Raw genomic sequence first — 16,179 nt, 5'->3', positions numbered from 1 at the left:
TCTGTCTCCCTCTCTCGCTTTCTCTCCCTCCCCGTTCCCCCCTCGTCTCTCTCTGTTCCCCCCCCCTCACACACACACACACCCTCTCCCTATAAGCCTAAAGTCAGGGGTACCTCTTGGTTCAGCTGAGGGTGGGGCTGCAGGCTCCCTATCGACTTGGAAGTCTCCTGCATTGTGTGTTCCAGCTGTTCTTGTCCGGTTTAGCGTTTTAACGGGAGGTTACAGCCATCCTAACACAGTAAAGGGCTGATAGCATTTCTACCCAGCGGAAAGTTCCAGAAAGTCTAGTGTTAAGCACCAAATCCAGTGTCGTGGTTCCAATCAATTCAGGAAACAAAATTTAAAAAAGTCTTCAATTTATTTGCATCTCTGAGACTCAGAACTTCTAGCCAAAAATGCGTTCTTTGATTTTTCATCCCTTTAATGTGAAGCATTCTCTAAATGCATTTCCATTTTAGAAAAAAAAAAAAAGCCTTGTGCTGGCATAATACTTCATATTGAAGGAACTCAGATGGCAACTGAGGATTCCGGTCACTGGATTGAGTTCAGCGTAATATCAGAGGGTCTGAAGTGTGCCAAGTTCCTACTCTTGGTGAACCTGGAGGCCAGAAGGAAACTCTAGGACACAGACCGACACCCCAGCAGGTGGGGAAGTGGCGCCTGCCGCCGGATGACCAGCAACCAGGTACAGGGTGCTTCTAGAAGCGCAGCCGTCTCTTGATGTTAAGGTTCTGAAGGTAAAGTCTTTACAAAGAGGACTGGGCACAGCAAGTCTGGAGGTGTGGGTCATTTTATGAAGCCGGAAGACAGGGTAAGATGAACGGGACAGACAGTGGGGTCAGTTGCTGTGAGTGGACTCCCTTGAACTAGCCCCGCATGAGGGGATGAGTCTGATGACCCCAAGGAGTGTTCAAGGCAGCGTGGTAGACTCCCCACCGAGACTGTGGGCAGTAGCTGCCCCAGGGCCACTCTCTGGGGGCTCTCTCCAGCCACTGGTTCTTTCTGTAGATTCTGCAGATTCTCCCATGAAGCTCCACTGCCCAGTGTCTATCTAGTCTCTTAGTTTTGGTTGCAGCCTAGGGGAGATGATAGAATAGCCAGTAGCTAAAGACTTGCTTCCCTCTGGCTAGACTCCACTCCACCCATATGAACTCTTTCTGAGTGTCACATGTCAAAACACGACTAGGCACACCCTGCTGCTGGGGGTGGGGGGCAGGGGGTGAGGCAGATCTTTCAGGCATAGTCTCCTTCCAGTGAAGAGGGTCAGCAAGAGAATGATGCAATGAAACTCGTAATTGTAGATTATTTTCTTGGATAAAGGGTAAGGTTGGAAATGAAGGGCGAGCCGCCAGCATGTCTCGAACTTCTGCCACGTGCCAAGCACTGCTGTTTGCAGATGGCTTTTTATCTATTTGTTTACCCTTTAAAATAAATGTTATCTCGTACCTGGCTTTTGTCTGTCTCCTCTCTATGAGCCTTCTCGTTCTTCTCTTGCTGACCACCGCCCCCCCCCCCGCCACTATCTCCCGCTTCTGCTTTCAGACCCCACACATATGGTATCTTATTCTCCTCGGAGGCCACTTTACTACACAAGGACCCAGAAGTTAAGCAAGAGGCTCAACGAGGCCCCATACCTTGCGCAGAGTCACGCAGCTAGTTGGTGACAGAATGGTGTTTGAATCCCAAATCTGTACTGATTTGAAGCCCTCGCTTTTCACGTAGCAAGACATGAGAGGATCCAACTCCCTGCATGGGTCTGCAGGGGCCTCACTAGTCACCTGTCCGTGAGTCTGTCCTTTCTGATTCTCCTTTGCATCTTCTCTCTCTGTTAACAGCGTTGTGATCAGTCACCTGAACCCAACTCGCTCTAACTCTGTGTCCCTGCCAGGAAAGCAGGGGTCATAATAACTGACTCCTAAGGGAGGCAGAGATAGGCGGATCTCAGAGTTGGAGCTTTGCAGACTGAATTACAGGATAGCAGGGGCTGGACAGAGAAACCCTGTCTTGAGAAACAGAAACAAAACAAAATAACAACAAAAAAGATTAATAGTGATGATGACAGTATGTCCCCAAGATGTTGAGAACGAGCCCAGAGGATGTTCATGAAATGCTTAACCCTGAACTTGGCACTTGCCCCCACAGTTCTGCAGAATCCATAGAGAGAACAGTTGCCTGCAGATGGGGTCACAGGAACTTGCTTAAAGATGGAATAGGAACTTGCTTAAAGAAGGAATGGGCAAACACTTTCTATAAAGTAAGTATTTTCAGGGTTCTTGGGTCAATCAGTACTCAACATAGCCAGCACTGGGTGAAGCCAGCTCTGACAGGACAAAACCAGATGGGTGTGGCTGTGTTTCCAGAAAACTTTACACCCAAAAGAAAGCAAGCCAAGGGCCCCGAGGGTGTGTTTTGCTGGTTCTTGCTCTTTGTCTCCCATGAGGGACGACGCAAATCTGTTTACCTCATGGGTGTTTCTCAGTCAGGAGAGACATTGGTTGGCAATGTGTAGATACTCTGTAAATACAGAAAGAACCACTAGTGAGCCAAGAGTGCTTGCCTAGTGTATGTGAGCCCTAGGTTCAATCCCCATCGTGGAAAGAAAACCGCAGTAAAGAATGAGTAGTGAGAGAAAGCTAGCTAGGAAAGACAGACAGACGGGGGACAGAATGTTGAGGCTTCCCTGGGGTCAGCGCAGGAGGTGGGTGTTTAAGTGAAGAAAGATGTAATAACTTACAGACTTATTGGAAGGGCTAGAGGAGGGCACCAGGCGAGCCACTCTGCCAGCAGACCTGCGGCCTCTTGCACAGACCAGTAGGTTGAGATACAGAAAACCACTGTTGGAGCTGCAGTTACTGTGACTGCCAACACAAGGCCAGAGGGTAGCCAGGAAGCCAGGAACGGCATGGTCTGCCACCATCACCTCTGAGTGCCTGTTAGAATGTGGAGCCTAGCCAATGGCACCTCACCAACTGAATCTTGACACCCATGACTGGAGAGGAGACATCACTGGCTCCATGACCTTGCTTCCTGGTAGGACAGAAACACAGGCTGCGGGGACCTGGCATACACTGCCTTTCTGCCTTCCAAACTCTTCCGGAATACATCTGATTGGTGCAGCCCAATTCACAGTTGTGGTCTAAACAGCAAGGCAGTCTGGGAGATGCAGTTTTCATGTCCCTAGACACAGTGGGGGCGGCATCCGGGAGAGCTGTGCCAGCCTACATGTTCTGGTGATGGGCCGCTGCAAGACAATCCCAAGTCTCGTGGCTAGAATCCTCAGCCATTTCTTTTGCATAGAAATGTAAAGTTAGGACTTGGTGGGTGCAGCTTGTCTCTGCTTTGCCGTGAGTCAGCTCGGAGGTCTGAGCATGGGGCCCCCGCTGTGTGAGCCAGCCCACGGGCCACCTGGGAGCCCAAGTCCTCACCCACAGCCCCAGCTGGGTTCTTGCTCAGCAGCTAGGGACAGCAGCTAGTGAGCTCTCTGTCTCAAGAGATCCCCAGCCGCTGCTCTGGGGAGGAGAGGCCAGTGGTCCCTAGGAGCCTCCCCAGCTGCAGATCTCTGAGCAAAATACACGACGTGCTTCTAGCTCTGCCATGAAGTTTTGGGGGGTAATCTGTTATGTAGTAAAAGACTGCCAGAAAGTGGGGGGCTGGATGGAAAACCAATGGGACAAGCAGAGACAGAGAGAGGGGTGATGGTGACCCTGGCTGAGCACAGTCCCTGCCATGGGCCCCTCACAGTCAGGCTTGACAAAAAACTTGGATGCTTTTGTCTACTCGACACTAGAGTCCAAACTCTGGCTAAGTCCTTGGCGTCTGCCACTGTTACAGACACTACTACCCAGGGACTGTCTCTTGTAGAAACCATCTCTCTACAGTTTCTGATCATGGCTGAAAAGCTTCGATTTTAAAGCTCTAACCAGGCAAGGCTGATCTATCAAAGCTAGGATGTCTCTGCAGGGTTTCAGGACAGCGCTGGCGAGTTCACGCGGCGGGATTGACACACGGAGTTGTGCCGGTGTACTGCACAATTTGAGGGGGTGGCATTCACATTTGAGTCATTATCCCTTTGCATATTTATTGTAGCTATTTCCTGGCAGACGGCAGCAAAGCATGTGGAGGTAGGGGTGCCTTTTCTATTTGCATAAAGCTGATGGGTAGCAAGTGGCAGGAGACACAGGTATAAAGCTGGTGTCTGATCAATCATAGGTCAATGGCAGGGCTGGGGACTGGGGTGGGACAGGGAGGAGAAGCAGGGTCAGGGAAGGCCCTTCGTCTGCCAAAAATGGGAGTCCAGAAGAGAAGGGTTGAGATTTATGAGGTACAGAGTTCAGATTTCTGAGACAAGCAAGCATACAGAGGAGACAGGGCAGGTCTCCCACAGGACGCCTCCTCAGGATAGTCCAGCAGCCGCAGGTTCGCCTTGAAGGGTAGAGACCTAAGGGTTTAGCTAGGCAAAGTGGCCCACGCCCCAAACGCCAGCAGTTGGAAGACTAAGGCAGGGAGACCTTGAGTTTGAGGTCAGCCTGGGATGGAGAGTGAGAATTTTTCTTTAAAAGAAAAAAGTCTGCCTTTACGAAATTAATAGGGACCCTAGGAAGGGAGAGCAGAAAGCAAACAAAGGACGGCACGGAAATGGTGGTGACTGGAACATGAGGAAGCGGAAGGGTGTGGGGGATGGGACGAGGAGGAAAGGCATCAGTGAGAATGATTGGCATGGCTGTGCTCTGCCGAAGGGCAGGGCACGCTCTAGCTACAAATGCTGCCCTGCTTTGGAAAAATCTGTATTAGTCAAAAGCAAATATCATAATTCAGAGCAACAGGGCAGCTTCTGACTGTCAGAGCAGATTACAGGACCCCTTTTTTATTTCAATCGAATGGGAGACTGAGGAACCTTTCCGGTTGGAGCAATGCTCTCCATTTTGCATTTGCTTTCGAAAACAGACTCTCAGCCAGGCGCAGCGTTTTGTTTCATCTGTGTATCTTCCAAGGTCCCCTTTGGCTGCACGCACGCTGCTTTTGTTCTTGGCTTGCCGTTTTAAGTACAGCTCTGCTCCATTTCCATCCTCCCTCTGCTATTCAAAACACAGGAACTGTTTGAATCAGAACAGACAAATGCGGACAGAAAGAAGCATCGCTTTCCTGCCCTCCAACACGGGGAGGTCACGGCTTAGCGATAGCAAAGACAATGATGAATGCCTTGCGTTTTCACTCCGAGACCTTCAGGAATGTACAAACAAATATTTCCTGATATTCACAGGTGAGAGGAGGGAGGTGAAGTGGCTCACGAAGGTTTTTTGCTGATTGCACCGTTTCCTCCTCCACTTCCTAATTGTCTCACGATGGTGCTTTGCTGAGCGCCCCTGGAGCTGCCCATGTTTTAAAATCAAGAAGTCTATCAAAGTAGCAAAAAAAAAAAAAGTCAATGCATTTTATGTTAAGGATGCGGGCAAATTATCATTCTGCTCTAAGAGTCCTCTCCATCACGATGTTGTGCACAGTGTAACATGGCTAATTTACCAGAAAGCATTGTTGTTCGTTCTCGAATTCTCTAGGCAGCGGCTGTCACGCGCTAACCATCTCCTCGCGCACTCTCTGGGACTGACAGACCTCCGGCTCCAGAGGCTTGACTCCCTCCTGACACCCTCCAGTGCTTATCTCCTGGGGGTGTCTGAAAATATGAAACGAAAGGACCCACATGCTTGGATTTAGTTTGTGACAGGCTTAGGTGACTCCATTATAAACACATGCAGAAGAAAGAAAGAAAGAAGCCGGGCCGTGGTGGCGCACGCCTTTAATCCCAGCACTTGGGAGGCAGAGGCAGGCGGATCTCTGTGAGTTCGAGACCAGCCTGGTCTACAAGAGCTAGTTCCAGGACAGGCTCCAAAACCACAGAGAAACCCTGTCTCAAAAAAGAAAAAAAAAAAAAAGAAAGAAAGAAAGACATCTCTCATGCTGTGTCCCCACAGTGTCGCATGCGTGCTTTTCATTAAAACACTATACGAATAGTACTCATTGCATCCTCTCCTGCTTCCGATTATTACATAGCAAGCACTAGATAATTAACTAAAAGAGAAATATCCAGAACAAAACAGCCAGAACACCTTGTGATACTGAGAAGTACCTTCCAGGAATTTACACCTTGTCCGACACAGCAAGTGAAACGGTGTGGCTAGCAGGTACAGAAAAATGGGCACACCGAAAGGGGAGCTCTCTCTATCGGTTGCCGCAAGGGGAGGTACCAAGTTGGTACAAACCCTCGGCTGGCAGTTCCTGGATGCTGTACTCTCCATTCCGAGCCACACTCCAGCAGGAACCTGGAATCAACATCCTGCCTGGAACTTATTCTTGGGGTTGGAGGGATGACTCGATGGGTGAATTGCTATGCATTCATGAGAAACTGAATTTGGACCTCTAGATCCATGTGAATTGGACGCAGAAGCACACATGTGTGATCCCAGCATTCTTAGCACAAGGTGGGAGGCAGGCAGGTGACTTCCGGGGAGCTCTCAGGCCAGCTGGCCTGGTATACCCAGTGGCAAACAAGAGACTCCATCTCAAACAAGAAGACAGGTAAGGACTTGCCCACACTCACACATGCGTGTACACACACACACACACACACACACACACACACACACACCCCAACAAACCAATGAATCTCCCAAAGGAAAAAAAAACAAACGCCAAAAGCGTCTTACCCTCTGTCCTTAAATGGTGTCACCACCTCGCTTTCTAGAAAGTACAAAGAGAGAGAGAGAAAGAGAGAGAGAGAGAGAGAGTTTTAATGCAACTGCTTTGTTTTCTCTTCGGACTCATACTTCTGTGTTCAAAGCAGGTGTCACCCTGAAAGGCAAGAAGTGTCCCTATACTGCAATACCTAGGCCACCTTCACCGAGTGCTGGCTGTGGTGCCCTGCAGATCCCACGCAGAGCTGACACTGGCTTCCCCTCTACAGACAGCTAATTGTAGTGGGTCCTTTGGGCCTCCGTCTTCACTGGGCTGTGAATGTTAATTGTATGTCTTTTGAGTTTTGGGGGCACATGGTCAAGCTCATAATGAGCATACACCGGAAGTCTGAAGCGAGGCATAATCACCAGCACTCACATGTACCCACCGTCATCACTGCCTTCATCACGTTTCTCCAGAGAGCGGTGGCCCAGAGAGTCTCTCTTCCCAGCCTAGGCTTCTTCTCCTTTGTCAAAGGTCTCCATCCCTCCATCTCCTACCTGTGACATCCGGGCGAAGGAGGCCGATCTGATCTCTCTCCAGGAGGCTCTGGGTGGCTTGCCTTTTCCTTTCCATCAAGTTCTCTCTTGCCTTTTCTCCCCTTCAGACACGAGGCCGTTTTTGGCCATTCAGTGGGAAGGGAAGTCAGAAAAGCCTCATGAGAGGGGGCAATGATACCCTTCCCACGATCAGTCTCTACACACAAGCAAGCCTCCACTTCCTACAGGGCTTCTCACACAGGCAGGAAGTACTTGGTCATGCGCTGCCACAGGGATACTACAAGCCACTGGCTGGGGACATGGCACTCCTGGATGGTTTGGAGAAACAGTTTTATATGAAAACAACAAGATGGTTATCTTGGGAAATGGAACAAAGAGTTTTCATAAAATTATCAAATTCAAATAGGACCTCCCCTGGGCCACACTGGAAAGTACCCTCACTTGGTGACTTCTTACTCCATGCAGTCAGCTAGCATGCTTTAAGAAGTTTGAGTTTCTACCCATGGTGTTGGGGCGAGGCCCGGGGGAAGGCCTTCACAGTTATCTTGGAGACTAATAACTGCACACTGTAACGGGCAGGGTTAGTGCTGAGGCGGCATAGTACAGCCCCCTGGCTCTCGGATAAGAAAGCCATCGGAAGGTAAGCCATCACCCCACTGATTGGCGGGTACTACCCATCTAACCACCCACCCACGCTCAGCCCCCCTTTGGCCGGAAGTTCATCATTGTTCAAGGTGCAGAAAAGTAAAATCAAAATACCACGCAGTTCCCGGTCTTGAGGAGTGCTTGGCCTACGCCGGAAAACACATTTACAGAAGAGCAGGGCACCGAACACCCTGGTGGCGTGAAGCGCACCTGGGGCGTGAAGCGCACGGTGACATGCATTCTGGCTACTTCAGAGAGAAGCACGGTCTTCTAGTCCGTGGGAGAGCAGTCCCTTGTCAAGCGTTACGTTCTTACAGGGCTGTTCCTGCAAAACCACAAAACCACCGGTTTGTATTTCAGCCTCTAGACTGGTGTGGCAGGGAGGGTGCTGGAGGCGAACCCAGGACCTCAGCTTGCAAGGCAGGTGCTCTAGCCCTTAGCTCTGAGCTTCCACTTAAAGTAAGGATACGTTGGTCCTCCTCATGTCTTCCTCGTGGGATTCTATTTTGCATTGGGTAAAGAGGAGGAATGGTTTGGATGTTTGTTATAAAGCGTCTCTAAATATTAATAGAAATACTAATTATGAAGTTTCATTTGGTATTTAAGATACTACAGGCATTATTTTTTCATCATGTTCTATGGAGTTAGAACCTACACTTGAGAATTTTTTTTTTTTTAAAAAAAAATATAAATAATGAAGCTGCTTGAGCTACTTTTGTCCCCTCTAGGATCAAAGCCAACCTCCTTCCCTCCAGAAAACAGGTTTTTGACATCAGCCTAACTGAATCTCACAGTGTATGTTACATGCGGTGGGAAGCAAGGCAACAACAGTTATCTGACTCTATTAAAATCTCTTTCAGAACTAACTGATCAAACACCATTTTTACACTAAAAAAAAAAAAAAAAAAACACCGTTTTTTTTTCCTGAATACAGCTTTTTAGGAAACAAACGCCTGCCCTGTGCGTTTTCTTGTTCTGCATCACAGCCAACAATAGAGGTAGCATCTCTTCTACAGGAAGCTATGGTGCTATTTTCCCCAGCATGCTGCCGAGAATCTTACCTTCCCATGAAAGAACCGTTCCAGTTAACATGGCAGACACTGTTACAGGCCCGTGGGAAATCGCAGATAAAAATTCTGCAGCTCTGGCGCTGCTAGAAAAATCCTCGGCTGCCAAGAATTAGCCACAGAAGGATTCCTATCTGTCTCCAGGTGAGTAAACAACTGGAATTTTGAGTCATGTGTCAGGCTTTGTGGGATCATCGTTCCCCTTGACTTTCCCCATGGAAGCACCTGTTCCCACCACGGCAGGCCCTTGAAAGTCCATGCTGCTGACGCTCTGACACACGGGACCTGGCACCTACCAGGGCCCTATCAGGTAACTGGACGCTGCAGTCTGAGTTTGGGGTGCAGCATCAATGAAGAGAAGAAGGATCCTTTTATCAACCTTTACTCGTGGGCTAGGAAAATGGACTTCTCCAGTCAGCTTTGTATTTGATTATTTCAGAAGTGAAAATCGCTTGTTGGGAAGGCATCCTGTGCTCTGAGCAACGCTAGTTGGTGGCTCTCCTTTAGAGCAAGTACTTACCTCTTCATTCCGGGTTACTGAAGAAAAACAACAACAACAAACAAAGATCCCGCCCCCACACACACCAATCACAAAAACATTTTCACCTCCTTCACAGTGAGCAGGTGCAGTTTCCTGACCCCTACCTCTTGTGACCCCCAAGAGGTGACCTCAGGGTGAATCAGGAGTCCCTAGAAGTGACCACGGGACGAGTTCATTGGACACTTGGAAAAACCTAGATCCTTGCCTGACTTCTTCCTGACTTCATCTCTTCTACCCACATTCTGGAATGTTCCCGGGGTTCTGATCTCAATAGTGTGCCCTCGAGTTGACCTATGTATGTCTTTAGTTTTTCCTTATATACAAGAATCCACAATCAACTCACTTGATGAAATGAAAAGCAAATAGTTTTTGCCTCAAAGAATTTCTTCTTAAAAGTTTCTTTTTCAGATTTTTCAGTAAGTCAAAACAAAAATCCTCCAGAGAATATTTGCAAATTACCTCACGTGAAGTAAGGATTGAAAATCATTATCTTTAAAAAAAAAATCTAGAACCTGTTAATGAGTCATCCGACATGATAAAAATTGTACCTAATAAGTCTGAAATTCTGTCAAGGGTATTCATATCCAATAACAGTTTTGATTTTAAAATGTTTCATATGTTCCCCCCAAAACCCCAAAACACTGAAAGGTAAGTGTTACTTCAGCAACAATAAAAGCCTTTTCTTCCTAGGTGGCTCCATCCGACACCAGTAACCTTGGTGTCTTAAGAAGTTAGGGCTGCAAGGAGCTGGCATGCACCTGCGCCTCCTCTGCAGACCCTCCTGCAGCTGAGATGCTGCTGGCTGCTCAAGGTTCTTCAGGGAATGATGGTAGAGCTAGGCCGGGGCCATCCCCTGGCCCACCCCTCCGCCCTTTCCTCACACCACTGTCTCTCGCTGACACAAGTAGAGGGGGGGCTTGGAAACGGATTTGTCTTGAGCTCAGGAAGGACTCTACAAGGAAAGCCCAGTTCATGCCACTTAGAGACAGGGTCAGGTAAGCTACAGTGCTCGGGCACGCCCAGTTCTGCTGGAACAACTCTCGGAACCAGCCAATCGCTTTGCCTTTTGGTGGGGGAGCGTCTCCAGATGTTCTGCATGTTTCTGTCATTTGGAAATCACTGTGCAATGGTCGAATTCACCGGGTGCTTCTCCCCATCTGGTGCGGGACAGCTATGCCACAGAGCGCCTGGGGACCTCCTGTGACGTAACAAACGAACCAATTGTTTCAAATGTAAAATGGCTGTCTTTAATTACTAAATTAAGAAAGTTAAACAATTTAAAAATGTAAACTCACAAATAAATCATCAACAAAAAAAGGAATTAAGACTTCCGAGTTGCTATTCAGTATTAGAAAACTCAATAGAAATAGGAATCGCTCTGTTGTTGTTAAACATATGTAATTCAAGGTTGGTACAAACAGCAACTAAAAATGTAATTCTTTTTTGTGCACCCCCATGGAATGTAAAGTAGTGCATAGTTATTGACTGGAGTTCTCTGGACACGGAGAGCCATTCGTTAGCAGTACAGGACATCGAAACATACTTTACAATGGGACATGTACAACCCCCCCACCCTTACCTTCCCCATAAATTTTAGTTGCATGAGAAAGTAGTTTTAGTAGGTTGCCGTGACTACAATGCTATATGGGTTTTAGACCATTTAAATGTGGTTACAAGATTTATTAAATAAAAGAAGAACATTTGAAACACTTCAGCATTCATATTTATACAGGAAGTCTGTGTGGTCTCCGTCTCGCGCCCTCCTGGCAGGACCGTCTGCTTGCTTAAATGTACTCTCTCTCAAGTCTCAAGAACAGGTCACAGTACGCCGGAGCAAAAGCCGGTCCCAAGATGTGTGAACTCAGCTCAGGGACCTGAGAAGAGTCACACGAACAATAACCTACAGGTACAATCAGGAACCGAAAAGTGCAATCCAAAGGAAGGGGGGAAATTCATGCTGTGTAGAAGTCAAAAAATGAGGCCACCGACTTTCGGAATGACACCCGTGCGGAGATGCAGGTTTCTGCAGCGATCCTCCCTCTGGTCCTGTAACTATGCGGCCTTTGTGGGCCACGGTCTCCATGGTAGCACCCACATGGTGTATGTACAGGAACATGTTTATATATATATATACTCATGTATAAAAAAGAAAAAAAAACAAACACCTGTCCTGATCGGTTTTTGTTAAAACATGAAAAAAAATTTTATTGTTTTAGACAAAGAGGCCACTTTTGGAAAATAATACTTTTTTTTTAGTTGAATCAGGTGAAGACAGAGTTAAAATCACATAGAATTTGCATTTTTTTTCTTTTTTAAAAAAGGAAAGCACTAGGATTGTTGGCACGGGAGCGACTATTTACACGGAACAGAGGTTGGCCTTTGACATAACATCGATACAATGCATTTCCAAAGTCTGAGAAACAACATGGTTCTGTCTCGGATGCTTCACAGAGGAGGTTCGGATTGGGGACAAAAGTGTCATTAATGAGGCCGTGGAAGGTCGTCGGCTTCAGTCACATGCAATCTGATCCTGGACGGTTCTCGCTGCTCAGGGGCAGCTGGCTACAGAACTGGATGCTAAAGGGGAGGGGTGGGGAGGCCTCTGGCGAGAGGTCTCCGAAGAGCAGGTGCTCACAGGTTTTCCCCTGGCTGGTACTGGGGCTCCGTGGCCGTAAAGTAGTCCTCCAGGAAGCCCTGCAAGTACTCGAAAGTGGGGCGCTCTTCCGGATCCTTTTTCCAGCAGTGGATCATGAGCTCGTGCAGGGAGATGGGGCAGTCCTGTGGGCAGGGCATCCGGTAGCCCCTCTCCACCTGCTCCAGCACCTCCCGGTTGTTCATACCTGCAAAGACAAGAGGCCGTGAGAAGTGGGCACTCCTGGGTGCCAGGCCCTGACCACCAGGCTGCCCGTGGTTAAAGGAGGAGGATGCCATCCACCCTCTCGGCAGGAGAACCCTGCCTTTAAGCGGCTGTCACGCCACGCAGAGAGGACGGAACAAAGGGATGAAGAACTCCTAGATGCAGAAGCCCAGACAGGGAATCTCAGAAAAGCAGACACAAAAGGCAGCGTACTGGATGGCTTCATTTATGGAAGGCCCTCGAAAGGAAAAGGACCGGGTGGTGGAAAGCAGACCAGTGGTGGCTGCGGGGTAGGGGCACGGGTGAAAGGTGGGGGAGCTACAAGGTGAGAGAAGGGGAGTGTCAAATGCCCGTGTTCTTCCTGCGAAGGGCTGACAGCAAATATTTTTGTCTGTGTGAGCTAATGCAAGCTTTGTTTTCTTTGTGCCACTGAAAGGGTTTAAAAGAAAGCCACGTTGGGCGCAGGGCTTGGCCCATGGGCTGCAGTCTGTGATGCTCATGTAGCATGTGTGTACTGACGTGGCTCTTAGTCCCAATGCATGGAAGTATATTGTGAAAGGACAATTTGTTACATGCAAATTATACCTCAATTCAACAGATAAAAATATAGGCGTGGAGGAGATGGCTTAGCGGTTCAGAGAGTATCCTGCTTGGGCAGAGATCCCGAGCTCGGTTCCCAGCATGCACACTGGGCGGCTCACAGTGGCCTGTAAGTCCAGCTCCAGACGATCTGAAAGCTCTGGCCTTGGCAGACACCTGAACTTACATGCATCAATATCCACACACACACAGTGAAAAAGGAAGCCTCTCTGTGAATAAAGCACGCACACAAATACCCCACAGAACACGAGCAAGCAGGCTTCTATTTGCAGGACATACACGATCTATTTGGGACCTTTGTGGTTTTCACCACGCCTGTGCACGGTGTCTGAGACGTGCCCACATGCCCACAGGCCTGGGCATCATCTGGCCTGGTGACCGTCCTAGTGCTCTGAGGCTTGGGAACTTTTGACAGGTGGGCAGGGTGTCGTCTTGGAGCCTTTGTTTATGCCTGACCTAGGGCAGGCCATCTATCATCTGAGACCTTCCTGCCCCTATGCAGGAGCTGCCCCTAGCTGATGTTCTCACACTGCACACTGTGGGAGGCTGGGCGCAGCCGGTCACGTGACAGCACAGGAAATACCACACTGAGTGTGACCCCTTCCCAGCTCCTCTCAGGTACTCTCTCTCCCCCTTGCCTAATTCTTTTCTTTTTCTGCCTGTTTACAGGAACAATGGCTATAAGCTATAGCATGAAACTTAGGGCTGTCACTAGGAAGGAAGACACACACATGCAACGCAGCCATCTTTAATCCTGGGGACAGAGGTGACCACCTGGTCAGAACCAGGTCGCTTGGCCAGAAGTTGTGTGTTCTGCTCTCCTTGTGGGAAACATGCATTTCTGGGTTGGCAGGTGATTCTTAGTTGTACTCTTTGGAAGCAGGGCCCAGCCTTGGTCTCCTTGCTGACACCAATTTCGGTCACTTGTTTGTTAGAGCTCTTACAGGAAGTTTATTCTCCGGCTTTGTAATTTCCGGAGATAATAACATCCACACATTCTTGTGGCCGTGCTGAAGCAGATCTTCAATGTAACCAATAACCTCATTCAGGTCAGGCTGTCCCTTGCTTTGGGAGAGATCAGAGCTCAGTATGGGACTGCCATCTTCCTCTGGGTATTGCCTGATGCTACGGAGCCCAAATCCTCCTCCCAGGACTGAAGAGCTAGGAACCAGGCAGGGATCCGGAGGCAAAGGGAGGTACAGCAACTGCAGCCCTTTCCCAAGGTGCTCCAGACAAACGGGGCCAGGGGCCAGGGCCGGTATCTACTCAGCCACATCTCCAAACTCCAATAAACTCGGAAATCAGAAAGTCACTGGAACTCACTAGGCTGCATCGCAGATCTGAACTAGTCACAAACCCTCCCTGACACCACGCCTCAGTGGTGCTCACTCCGTCTGTGTTCCAACCCAGATTCTTATGTAACACACGCCTGTGCTGCACTCGCTTTTCAAAAAAATGTCTGATTCAAATGTGTATCATCTGCTCCCAGGGGTTGGCTAAGAAGCGGGGGTCCAAGTGACAGCCACTTCAGGAAGAGAGGGTGCCACACACTGGGACTTGAGTTCTTTGAAGCAACTCTTTACTACACAATACAGTAGATAAAATTCTTAGTTTATAGCGTTTCTGGAGCCACACAGTCTGAGTCTGTACGAGTCTCCCTTGTTCTGACTCCTGCTGGGAACCCCTGGAACTGGAGGCAAGATCTGAAGAGGCCTGCAGCTTAAAGGCGTGACAGGCTTCTGTGGGAGAAGCTACGATGTCCCAAATTCATCTCAGGGCTTTAACCTGGTACCAAGTGCCCCAGAACAGCACCGCAGAATTCAGTTAACCACTTTCCCATGACTCTGTGGATCTTATGTCAGTGTTGTTTTATTTCATTAAAAACCAAACTCCTCAAATGGAAATATTTCTTTTCTTTTAAAGTTTTAATTCAGTCTCTGCCAATGGAAAGTTTAACTGGTCATTTGGGTCAATCCTATTTTTCCAGTGCTCCGCCCAAGACTTGGACATAGCGGTTGTGACAACCTGAATTGGCATGCCACATTTGCTGGGGTGGCCTCCTTCCTGGATAGCTGCACTCATGGGACGGAGCCACACCTAAGTCTATGCAGGACGATGACAGGGCCAGACCAGAAGGGCCACGTGGTCAGCTTTGATGTAACTTCCTAGCTTGCTACCTCCTGTCCTGCAGCAACCCACCTCCCACCCTCCTCCTCCTCTTCATGTGTTCTCTCTCCAGACCACGCAGAGTCTGGGGAATATCTGAACAGTGCTGTGTACCGAGAGAACGGAATCGTGTCAAGGGCAGCTTGGCTGAAAAGCAGGCTATTAGACTCTACAATTGGCTGAGAGCGACAAGTGGACAGGAACTGGGACCAGCTCTCACCCAACCAGACAGAGGCCAGGACACACATAAGCTGTCCTGCAGACCTGGTAGCTCCTCAACAAACCTTCGATGCAGTCAGGATGTTCAGCTAGTGTTCCTTTCACAGACAGAACCTCAGTTAAATGCATCATGCTTCTTCTGTGCTCCCACAGCTCAGGAGAACAACATGCCCCTGCTCTTTCCCTGAGTGGGGCCATTTTGGAGGGTCACTCTCACAGGATCCAGCGATGTGGTCCTGAGCTCACAGTCCGAGGTCTCCCCTCAAATCTTTGTGTTTATAAACACGGCCATGGCTCTAGCACCTCCCGTCCTCCTGCCCCTAACACTGCATCTGGGATCCTCTGGCCACCTGGACTCATTTGCTCTCTGACATCACGGCTGCATTATTCTTCTGGAGTCATTTTGATGGCTTCTTTCTCAAACACAGGAGGTCCCAGCTCTCCCTTTCAGATGCTCACTGTGCAGGCACCAACGTGGGTTCTCGCATGCACAGACATCGTCTTTGCCCGTATCCTTGTGCTCGTGGCCTCTCCTTCTCTTGAAAGCATCAGTGTCGCTGTACTGAACTCAGGAGACCGTCCCCGCTTCCCCTTCTAGTTCTGGAGGGAGGGAATGAAAATGGCTTTCACTGGCAGAGCACTGAAAGCCACTGACGTCCCTCGGCAGGGGACCTGATTTCTCCAGTCTCAGTGTCTCCTTTGGTCAACCAAACACCTTAACCATCACCTTATTGTCAGCTGCTTGGGACAAAATCTTAGAAGTATTAATATTTTACTGCTTTCCATTATCTGCACTCAGTGGGTTTGTTCCTGGGGGACCTCAGAGGGGCCCTATCTGTACTCAGTGGGTTTGTT

The 16,179-nt window shown here is 48.9% G+C and overlaps 1 protein-coding gene across 5 annotated transcripts in view; it reads right to left on the bottom strand.

The window, feature by feature from the left end:
* Positions 1 to 11,660: 11,660 nt before the first annotated feature.
* The window catches only part of Fyn (FYN proto-oncogene, Src family tyrosine kinase), a 203,035-nt gene continuing 198,516 nt past the window's right edge, over positions 11,661 to 16,179 (bottom strand). For all 5 annotated transcript variants that reach the window (XM_026787496.1, XM_005363535.3, XM_005363536.3 and 2 more), the window contains one exon: positions 11,661 to 12,322. In XM_026787496.1, the coding sequence (XP_026643297.1) occupies positions 12,114 to 12,322 (209 nt within the window). In that variant the 3' untranslated portion in view covers positions 11,661 to 12,113. The remainder of the gene's footprint in view (positions 12,323 to 16,179) is intronic.

The sequence above is a fragment of the Microtus ochrogaster genome, linkage group LG9, assembly GCF_000317375.1.
Source record: "Microtus ochrogaster isolate Prairie Vole_2 linkage group LG9, MicOch1.0, whole genome shotgun sequence".
NCBI classification, from domain to species: domain Eukaryota; kingdom Metazoa; phylum Chordata; class Mammalia; order Rodentia; family Cricetidae; genus Microtus; species Microtus ochrogaster.
The sequence above is the reverse complement of the archived record's forward strand: the minus strand, read 5'-3'. Positions and strand labels throughout refer to the sequence as shown.